Below are 10559 nucleotides of genomic sequence, written 5' to 3' on the forward strand. Positions count from 1 at the left end.
TCACTCCGAACCCAACTAGATGCGTTCAAAATAAGGAAGATACATTCCATTTTTTATGATTTCTGAAGCGGGGGGAAAATGTAGATACTGATTCAGATCTCCATTTGTGTGCGCGCGTGGGTGTGTGTATGTTTCTGTGTGAATGTGTGTGTGAGTGTAATTCTGTCTGAATGAGTGTGTCTCTTCCAGGTGTGTGTCTCTCCAAGGTGTGTGTGTGCCTGTGTGTGTCACTCCAAGGTGTGTGTGTGCCTGTGTGTGTCACTCTCAGGTGCGTGTGTATCTGTGTGTCTCTCCCAGGTGTGTGTGCGCGCACTTCTGTGTGTGTCTGTGTGTCGCTCCCAGGTGTGTGTGTGTGTGTGTCTCGCTGGTCAGGCGTGAGCCCGGTGAGACGTCAGCCCCCCCCCCACGACAGCCCGGGGCCCGGGGGAATGTTTCACACCCCCCCCCGAGACGCGCGACACACAGACAGGGTGGAAACGGAGCTCCTGTCCCTTTAAGGGGGCCGGCAGCCCTGCGCGCGCCGCCGCGGCGAGAATCTCGCTCGAGGACGCGGCTCGGGACGGGAGAGCACGAGGCGAGCACCAGTAAGTGCGGGTGCATGTAGGGGGGTGGGGGTGTCTAATTGCGCGTTATTGTGGGGGCGGAATTGAGCGATCGGGGGGTGAATGAGCCGGCCGGGGCTCGGACCCGCGGCGCAGACACAGCGCAGCCCGGCTGCTGATAGCACAATAACAGCGTCCACCCTCCTCCCTCCCCGCCCACGTCGCCTTGTGATCGCGCACGGCGGCGCGAGTGGGGCAGCTCTTCCCCGTTAACAGCCCCACGCAGCGCGCGCGGGGGGCTGCGGGTCCGGCCCACGGGTGGGCAGCGCGGGTCCGGCCGGTCCGGCCGTGCCCCCCGGCCTCCGAGCTCTGGGGATGAGCTGGTCCCCCCGTCCGGGCTGGCTGTGATCATGATTATCTCCCGCTGTCGATAGAGTATTATTAACTGATGTATCGATACCTCCCTCTCTCTCTCAGTGTAGTGTTCATGTACTGGAGTGTCCAGTCAGTGTGTGTGTGTGAACCCCTCTCTCTCTCAGTGCAGTGTTCATGTACTGGAGTGTCCAGTCAGGGTGTCTGTATGAACCCCTCTCTCTCTCAGTGCAGTGTTCATGTACTGGAGTGTCCAGTCAGTGTGTGTGTATGAACCCCTCTCTCTCTCAGTGCAGTGTTCATGTACTGGAGTGTCCAGTCAGTGTGTGTGTATGAACCCCTCTCTCTCTCAGTGCAGTGTTCATGTACTGGAGTGTCCAGTCAGGGTGTCTGTGTGAACCCCCCTCTCTCTCAGTGCAGTGTTCATGTACTGGAGTGTCCAGTCAGTGTGTCTGTATGAACCCCTCTCTCTCTCAGTGCAGTGTTCATGTACTGGAGTGTCCAGTCAGTGTGTGTGTATGAACCCCCCCCTCTCTCTCAGTGCAGTGTTCATGTACTGGAGTGTCCAGTCAGTGTGTCTGTATGAACCCCTCTCTCTCTCAGTGCAGTGTTCATGTACTGGAGTGTCCAGTCAGTGTGTGTGTATGAACCCCTCTCTCTCTCAGTGCAGTGTTCATGTACTGGAGTGTCCAGTCAGTGTGTCTGTATGAACCCCTCTCTCTCTCAGTGCAGTGTTCATGTACTGGAGTGTCCAGTCAGTGTGTGTGTATGAACCCCTCTCTCTCTCAGTGCAGTGTTCATGTACTGGAGTGTCCAGTCAGTGTGTCTGTATGAACCCCTCTCTCTCAGTGCAGTGTTCATGTACTGGAGTGTCCAGTCAGTGTGTCTGTATGAACCCCTCTCTCTCAGTGCAGTGTTCATGTACTGGAGTGTCCAGTCAGTGTGTGTGTATGAACCCCTCTCTCTCTCAGTGCAGTGTTCATGTACTGGAGTGTCCAGTCAGTGTGTCTGTATGAACCCCTCTCTCTCTCAGTGCAGTGTTCATGTACTGGAGTGTCCAGTCAGTGTGTCTGTGTGAACCCCCCTCTCTCTCAGTGCAGTGTTCATGTACTGGAGTGTCCAGTCAGTGTGTCTGTATGAACCCCTCTCTCTCTCAGTGCAGTGTTCATGTACTGGAGTGTCCAGTCAGTGTGTCTGTATGAACCCCTCTCTCTCTCAGTGCAGTGTTCATGTCCTGGAGTGTCCAGTCAGTGTGTGTGTATGAACCCCTCTCTCTCTCAGTGCAGTGTTCATGTACTGGAGTGTCCAGTCAGTGTGTCTGAATTAACCCCTCTCTCTCTCAGTGCAGTGTTCATGTACTGGAGTGTCCAGTCAGTGTGTGTGTATGAACCCCTCTCTCTCTCTCTCAGTGCAGTGTTCATGTACTGGAGTGTCCAGTCAGTGTGTGTGTATGAACCCCTCTCTCTCTCAGTGCAGTGTTCATGTACTGGAGTGTCCAGTCAGTGTGTCTGTATGAACCCCTCTCTCTCAGTGCAGTGTTCATGTACTGGAGTGTCCAGTCAGTGTGTCTGTATGAACCCCTCTCTCTCAGTGCAGTGTTCATGTACTGGAGTGTCCAGTCAGTGTGTGTGTATGAACCCCTCTCTCTCTCAGTGCAGTGTTCATGTACTGGAGTGTCCAGTCAGTGTGTCTGTATGAACCCCTCTCTCTCTCAGTGCAGTGTTCATGTACTGGAGTGTCCAGTCAGTGTGTCTGTGTGAACCCCCCTCTCTCTCAGTGCAGTGTTCATGTACTGGAGTGTCCAGTCAGTGTGTCTGTATGAACCCCTCTCTCTCTCAGTGCAGTGTTCATGTACTGGAGTGTCCAGTCAGTGTGTCTGTATGAACCCCTCTCTCTCTCAGTGCAGTGTTCATGTCCTGGAGTGTCCAGTCAGTGTGTGTGTATGAACCCCTCTCTCTCTCAGTGCAGTGTTCATGTACTGGAGTGTCCAGTCAGGGTGTGTGTGTATGAACCCCTCTCTCTCTCAGTGCAGTGTTCATGTACTGGAACGGTCCTGTCTCACTGCAGTATTAATTAAATATGAATTAGCAGTAATAATATTAGATGTGATATGAATACTTGATAAGCAGTACCTATGAATTCCTGTACTATAGTGTGCAGTTCGTCAGTAACGGTACAGCTGAAGTGTCGCTCTCGCTCTGAACCAGCGCGCTGCTGCCCCCCGGTGGCGAGATGGAGGTACTGCGGTTCCGCCTGCCGGGCCACGGCGACGCCACGCTGCGCAACCTGAACCAGCTGCGCTCGCGCCAGCGCTTCTGCGACGTCACCATTGTCGCCAACGACAACCAGCAGTTCCGGGGCCACAAGGTGGTGCTGGCGGCCTGCTCCCCTTTCCTGAGGGACCAGTTCCTGCTGAACCCCTCCTCCGAGCTGCAGGTGGGGGGCTCGGACCCGGTACCGCGGCACACGCACGCACAGCATACACATGCACACACACGCACACACATGCATTCAACACACATACACACAGAGAGAGAGAGCCTGGCCATAGAAACTGGACACAGGCAGACCTGGCGGTCCAGAGAGGACAGGCTCAGTGACCACAGCCTGGACACACACACTGGACACAGGCAGACCTGGCTGTCCAGAGAGGACAGGCTCAGTGACCACAGCCTGGACACAGACACTGGACACAGGCAGACCTGGCTGCCCAGAGAGGACGGGCTCAGTGACCACAGCCTGGACACACACACTGGACACAGGCAGACCTGGCTGTCCAGAGAGGACAGGCTCAGTGACCACAGCCTGGACACAGACACTGGACACAGGCAGACCTGGCGGTCCAGAGAGGACAGGCTCAGTGACCACAGCCTGGACACACACACTGGACACAGGCAGACCTGGCTGCCCAGAGAGGACAGGCTCAGTGACCACAGCCTGGACACACACACTGGACACAGGCAGACCTGGCTGCAAGAGAGGACAGGCTCAGTGACCACAGCCTGGCCATAGAAACTGGACACAAACAGACTTGGCTGTCCAGAGAGGACAGGCTCAGTGACCACAGCCTGGACACAGACACTGGACACAGGCAGACCTGGCTGTCTAGAGAGGACAGGCTCAGTGACCACAGCCTGGCCATAGAAACTGGACACAGGCAGACCTGGCTGTCCAGAGAGGACAGGCTCAGTGACCACAGCCTGGACACAGACACTGGACACAGGCAGACCTGACTGTCCAGAGAGGACAGGCTCAGTGACCATAGCCTGAGGAAAAGACAGTGAGCCTGTCTCTCAATAATAATAATACAGTGTGTGATCTCCTGTCCCAGCCTGAGGAACAGTGAGCCTGTCTCTCAATAATAATAATACAGTGTGTGATCTCCTGTCCCAGCCTGAGGAACAGACAGTGAGCCTGTCTCTCAATAATAATACAGTGTGTGATCTCCTGTCCCAGCCTGAGGAACAGACAGTGAGCCCGTCTCTCAATAATAATAATACAGTGTGTGATCTCCTGTCCCAGCCTGAGGAACAGACAGTGAGCCTGTCTCTCAATAATAATAATACAGTGTGTGATTTCCTGTCCCAGCCTGAGGAACAGACAGTGAGCCTGTCTCTCAATAATAATAATACAGTGTGTGACCTCCTGTCCCAGCCTGAGGAACAGACAGTGAGCCTGTCTCTCAATAATAATAATACAGTGTGTGATCTCCTGTCCCAGCCTGAGGAACAGACAGTGAGCCTGTCTCTCAATAATAATAATACAGTGTGTGATCTCCTGTCCCAGCCTGAGGAACAGTGAGTCTGTCTCTCAGTAATCTCAGGATCTTTTTTCCTGTATTGTAAAAGTCTGTAGATTTGATGTTAACTGTAGTTGTTTTGCTTTGGCAACACCGATTGTACTCATCGGTCATGTTGAGCTGGATTGAGAGCAGTCTCCCTGAACGAACCCCTCTCACTGTCTCTCTCTCGCTGGGCAGGTGTCGGGGCTCCACAGCTCTGGTATCGTCTGCGAGCTGCTGCAGTCCTGCTACACTGGGGTGCTCCAGTTCACGGTCAGGGAGATCGTGGACTACCTGACCGCGGCCAGCTACCTGCAGATGGAGCACGTGGTGGAGAAGTGTAGGGGCGCCCTGAGCCAGTTCATCGAACCCCAGATCGCCACCGCTGTGAGTCTGGTCTCCCCCTCTCTCTCAGTGCAGTGTTCATGTACTGGAGTGTCCAGTCAGTGTGTGTGTATGAACCCCTCTCTCTCTCAGCGCAGTGTTCATGTACTGGAGTGTCCAGTCAGTGTGTCTGTGTGAACCCCTCTCTCTCTCAGCGCAGTGTTCATGTACTGGAGTGTCCAGTCAGGGTGTCTGTATGAACCCCTCTCTCTCTCAGTGCAGTGTTCATGTACTGGAGTGTCCAGTCAGTGTGTGTGTATGAACCCCTCTCTCTCTCAGTGCAGTGTTCATGTACTGGAGTGTCCAGTCAGTGTGTCTGTGTGAACCCCTCTCTCTCTCAGTGCAGTGTTCATGTACTGGAGTGTCCAGTCAGTGTGTCTGTGTGAACCCCTCTCTCTCTCAGTGCAGTGTTCATGTACTGGAGTGTCCAGTCAGTATGTCTGTATGAACCCCTCTCTCTCTCAGTCTTCACCCTACCCCAACACTGCCAGTCCTGGGTTCAGTGGCTTCCAGGGCAACCGCCGTTTTGGGGTGATGAGGGCTACTGCTGCTATCCAGACTGCGCTGGTGAACCCCGAGGTCCAATGTCGGTCGTGGGGGGGCAAGGTCACAGAGAGGTCACACCGACAGCCAGACAGGAGCACGGAGAATATGCACAGTGTCACTGAGCTGAAGGTATGCTTGTTGTGAAATGAAGTGTAAGATTGTCTCTGGGGTCTGTGTGAGGGTCTGGACTCCTCTCTCTGTGTGAGGGGTGTCTCTGGGGTCTGTGTGAGGGTCTGGACTCCTCTCTCTGTGTGAGGAGTGTCTCTGGGGTCTGTGTGAGGGTCTGGACTCCTCTCTCTGTGTGAGGAGTGTCTCTGGGGTCTGTGTGAGGGTCTGGACTCCTCTCTCTGTGTGTGAGGGGTGTCTCTGGGGTCTGTGTGAGGGTCTGGACTCCTCTCTCTGTGTGAGGAGTGTCTCTGGGGTCAGTGTGAGGGTCTGGACTCCTCTCTCTGTGTGAGGAGTGTCTCTGGGGTCTGTGTGAGGGTCTGGACTCCTCTCTCTGTGTGAGGAGTGTCTCTGGGGTCTGTGTGAGGGTCTGGACTCCTCTCTCTGTGTGAGGAGTGTCTCTGGGGTCTGTGTGAGGGTCTGTGCTCCTCTCTCTGTGTGAGGAGCGCCTCTGGGGTCTGTGTGAGGGTCTGGACTCCTCTCTCTGTGTGAGGAGTGTCTCTGGGGTCTGTGTGAGGGTCTGGACTCCTCTCTCTGTGTGAGGAGTGTCTCTGGGGTCTGTGTGAGGGTCTGGACTCCTCTCTCTGTGTGAGGGGTGTCTCTGGGGTCTGTGTGAGGGTCTGGACTCCTCTCTCTGTGTGAGGAGTGTCTCTTGACTGTGTCTTTTTCACAGGTAAAAGTGGAGGAGGCTGCCGAAGCGTTTCTGGAGGAAGAGTGCGAGGAAGACTACGAGGACTTCCCGGAGGTCTGCATCATAGAGGAGGAGGAGGAGGAGGAGGAGGACGACGGGCAGAGAGAGGAGCAGAGGGCGGCGGAGGCGGAGGGAGGGGGCCTGGCCAGTGTGGGGTCCCCGCCGCGGTTCGAGGCGGGGGGCGACCCCCAGGCGCAGCAGCAGCAGCAGGAGGAGGAGGAGGAGGAGACCAAGCCGAAGGTCCAGGGCGCGAGGGGGCAGCGGGACCCCCGGCCGAGGGGCAGGAGGGGGGCGGCAGCGAGGAGACGGCGCCCCAGCGGAGGCGGGGAGAGGGGCATGCTGGGAGCCGGGGTGCAGGAGGCCGGGTGGGGCGCACCAAGTCTGGAGTCTGGCGGGGAGGAGGAAGAGGAGGAGGAGGAGGAGGAGGAGGGGCCGCAGCCGGAAGCCTCCGGGATCAGCAGCTCCAGCAACCTCGGGCTCGGCTGCGGGTTCGGGCCGCGGGCGGGCGGGGCAGGGGGCGGCCCCTCGGCCCCCTGGGAGCGGGGCTCGGGGGTCCAGCCGGGTCCGGAGGGGCCCGAGGAGGCGCCCCACTACCAGCGCTTCGGTTACCATGACGTGTTCCAGGGAGGAGGAGGAGGAGGAGCGTCGGCGATCGAGAGCGGGGTGGCGGCGGAGGAAGAGGAGCCCGTGGGCGTCGTGGGGTCCACCTCCTGCCCCGGCCCCGGCCCCGGCGGACTGGGGGCGATCGGCGGCGGCGGCGTTGGCGGCTCGGACCCGCGGCCCGTGCCCTGCCAGCGCTGCGGGACCCGGTTCCCCTCGGCGGAGGCGCTGGCCGTGCACGCCCGCGCGGCCCACTTCCTCTTCGTCTGCCCCCGCTGCGGCAAGCAGTTCAACCACAGCAGCAACCTGAACCGGCACCTGAACGTGCACCGCGGCGTCAAGTCCCACCGCTGCCACCTGTGCCACAAGACCTTCACCCAGAAGTCCACGCTGGCGGACCACATGAACCTGCACAGCGGCGAGCGGCCCTACCGCTGCTCCTACTGCCTGGTGCGCTTCGCCCACAAGCCCGCCATCCGCCGGCACCTGAAGGAGCAGCACGGGAAGACCACCGCCCAGAACCGGGAGAGGGGCGGGGACTGAGGGGGGGGGTCTGTGATTGGGTGGGGGGACCGAGGGGTGGAGTCTGTGATCGAGGGGGCTGGAGACTGAGATTAAGGGGGCGGGGACCGAGGGGCGGAGTCTGTGATTGGGGTGGGCGGAGACTGCGGGGAGGGGCGGGGACTGATTGGGGGCGGGGCTGAGATTGAGGGGGCAGGACTGAGGGCGGGGGGGGGGTCTGTGATTGGGTGGGGGGACTGAGGGGTGGAGTCTGTGATCGAGGGGGGCGGAGACTGAGACTGAGAGGGTGGGGCCTGAGGGAGGGGGCTGGGGACTGAAGGAGAGGGGCATGGACTGAGATGTAGTGGGCAGGGACTGAGATTGGGGATGGGGACTGAGGTGGAGAGGGCAGGGACTGAGACGGTGGGGGTGGGGCTGAGATAGGAAAGGAGAGAGAGAGGGGGCAGAGACGAGAGGGGGAGGCAGGGCTGAGGGAGAGGGGAGGAGTGGGAAAGGACTGAGAGAAGGAAGAAACCAGAGTCCGAACCTGGAGCCCCAGGTGACCGAGAGGGAGGGAATTGTCACAGTAGCACAGAGAGAAACCCCTGACTCCAGTTTGTTAGCGCCACCCTGAATCAGAGAGACAGACAGCAGGAGAGGACGAGGCAGCCCTGACACAGAGACAAACAGCGGGAGAAGACGAGGCAGCCCTGACACAGAGACAGACAGCTGGAGAGGACGAGGCCGCCCTGAATCAGAGAGACAGACAGCAGGAGAAGACGAGGCCGCCCTGAATCAGAGAGACAGACAGCAGGAGAAGACGAGACAGCCCTGACAGAGAGACGTGAGGAGACAGTTTACCGTGTGAGCCTGCGCTCAGAGTCGTGTCCTCGGGCGTCCTCTCCTCCCGTCTCAAGCGCAGCGACACTAATAAACGATTTTTTCTATCCCGAACCGCTGCTCTGCTGGTCCTGTTTCACCTGTGTCTCAGGTTGCGGGGTTGTGCCCAGATGCTGTGCTTTCGACACACCGTGTGTGAATGAGACAGGGAGTGTGGAGTCCTCCCCACCACCAGGGGGAGCACAGACACCCATCTAGTTCCTTTTAAAGAGGTTCCACAGTCCTCCACACCACTAGGGGGAGCACAGACACCCATCTAGTTCCTTTTAAAGAGGTTCCACAGTCCTCCCCACCACCAGGGGGAGCACAGACATCTGACAGCTCCCTTTTAAAGAGGTTCCACAGTCCTCCCCACCACTAGGGGGAGCACAGACACCCGTCTAGTTCCTTTTAAAGAGGTTCCGCAGTCCTCCCCACCACCAGGGGGAGCACAGACACCCATCTAGTTCCTTTTAAAGAGGATCCACAGTCCTCCACACCACTAGGGGGAGCACAGACACCCATCTAGTTCCTTTTAAAGAGGTTCCGCAGTCCTCCACACCACTAGGGGGAGCACAGACCTCTGACAGCTCCCTTTTAAAGAGGTTCCACAGTCCTCCACACCACTAGGGGGAGCACAGACATCTGACAGCTCCCTTTTAAAGAGGTTCCACAGTCCTCCACACCACTAGGGGGAGCACAGGCCTCTGACAGCTCCCTTTTAAAGAGGTTCCGCAGTCCTCCACACCACTAGGGGGAGCACAGACACCCATCTAGTTCCTTTTAAAGAGGTTCCGCAGTCCTCCACACCACTAGGGGGAGCACAGACACCCATCTAGTTCCTTTTAAAGAGGTTCCGCAGTCCTCCACACCACGAGGGGGAGCACAGACACCCATCTAGTTCCTTTTAAAGAGGTTCCACAGTCCTCCACACCACCAGGGGGAGCACAGACACCCATCTAGTTCCTTTTAAAGAGGTTCCACAGTCCTCCACACCACCAGGGGGAGCACAAGCATCTGACAGCTCCCTTTTAAAGAGGTTCCACAGTCCTCCACACCACTAGGGGGGGCACAGGCATCTGACAGCTCCCTTTTAAAGAGGTTCCACAGTCCTCCACACCACCAGGGGGAGCACAAGCATCTGACAGCTCCCTTTTAAAGAGGTTCCGCAGTCCTCCACACCACTAGGGGGAGCACAGACACCCATCTAGTTCCTTTTAAAGAGGTTCCACAGTCCTCCACACCACTAGGTGGAGCACAGACACCCATCTAGTTCCTTTTAAAGAGGTTCCACAGTCCTCAACACCACCAGGGGGAGCACAAGCATCTGAGAGCTCCCTTTTAAAGAGGTTCCACAGTCCTCCACACCACCAGGGGGAGCACAAGCATCTGACAGCTCCCTTTTAAAGAGGTTCCGCAGTCCTCCACACCACCAGGGGGAGCACAGACACCCATCTAGTTCCTTTTAAAGAGGTTCCGCAGTCCTCCACACCACCAGGGGGAGCACAAGCATCTGACAGCTCCCTTTTAAAGAGGTTCCGCAGTCCTCCCCACCACTAGGGGGAGCACAGACACCCATCTAGTTCCTTTTAAAGAGGTTCCACAGTCCTCCACACCACTAGGTTGAGCACAGACACCCGCCTAGTTCCTTTTAAAGAGGTCTGGACTTACAGTGGTCAGGAAATCAAGAGGGATATTGCTGGGGTAAGTCTTTAAGAGTTTCAGGGTAATGGGTACATGGCACCGTCAGTTACTAAAATAAAACACTGCACGTCGCTGATCAAGGGGTGTTTTATAAAAGCGCAAGCAGACATTGTTCAGCAGTCAAAATATTTTGAGATTTCATACATTCAGTTTTAATACCTTTGTCCTTCATCCTTCAGAAAGTCTGTTTTGAACAGTCCCTGACCTCTACTGAAACTCTTGGCATTTTGTTCATAATATTCAAGAATATTACCTCACCATCACGCTTTTTTATTAATCTACTGTTAAAGGATAATTTTCTTTGTGAAAGGCTGCACTCAGTGGAGCTCAAAAGCAGTATTTATTTTTTTTTACTTTACAAACATCTTTAATCCATCAGAGACCCGTCTCACAG

At 56.7% G+C, this 10559-nt stretch overlaps 1 protein-coding gene across 3 annotated transcripts; it reads left to right on the top strand.

The window, feature by feature from the left end:
• Nucleotides 1-458: 458 nt before the first annotated feature.
• Nucleotides 459-8536, top strand: LOC138243080 (zinc finger and BTB domain-containing protein 12-like). Of its 3 annotated transcripts, XR_011191932.1 has the most exons (6): nucleotides 462-584; nucleotides 3122-3350; nucleotides 4894-5082; nucleotides 5545-5754; nucleotides 6464-8247; nucleotides 8326-8536. XR_011191932.1 is itself a non-coding variant. In XM_069198585.1 (5 exons), exons 2-5 carry the CDS (start codon nucleotides 3147-3149, stop codon nucleotides 7622-7624), a joined length of 1764 nt encoding a protein of 587 aa, XP_069054686.1. In that variant the 5' UTR covers nucleotides 462-584; nucleotides 3122-3146; the 3' UTR covers nucleotides 7625-8536. The 3 variants fall into 3 exon arrangements, 2 of the variants coding, with proteins under 2 accessions (XP_069054687.1, XP_069054686.1); XM_069198585.1 differs by having other exon boundaries at nucleotides 6464-8536; XM_069198586.1 differs by lacking the exon at nucleotides 5545-5754 and having other exon boundaries at nucleotides 459-584; nucleotides 6464-8536.
• Nucleotides 8537-10559: the final 2023 nt, after the last annotated feature.

The sequence above is a fragment of the Lepisosteus oculatus genome, chromosome 14 (genome assembly GCF_040954835.1).
Source record: "Lepisosteus oculatus isolate fLepOcu1 chromosome 14, fLepOcu1.hap2, whole genome shotgun sequence".
In the NCBI taxonomy this organism is placed as follows: domain Eukaryota; kingdom Metazoa; phylum Chordata; class Actinopteri; order Semionotiformes; family Lepisosteidae; genus Lepisosteus; species Lepisosteus oculatus.

Excerpts from the sequence above, each read along its gene's own strand:
- LOC138243080 (XM_069198585.1), top strand. The coding sequence starts at position 3,147 with ATGGAGGTACTGCGGTTCCGCCTGCCGGGCCACGGCGACGCCACGCTG. Across the intron at positions 5,083-5,544 it reads AACCCCAGATCGCCACCGCT|TCTTCACCCTACCCCAACAC; the intron begins GTGAGTCTGGTC and ends TCTCTCTCTCAG. Across the intron at positions 5,755-6,463 it reads ACAGTGTCACTGAGCTGAAG|GTAAAAGTGGAGGAGGCTGC; the intron begins GTATGCTTGTTG and ends TCTTTTTCACAG.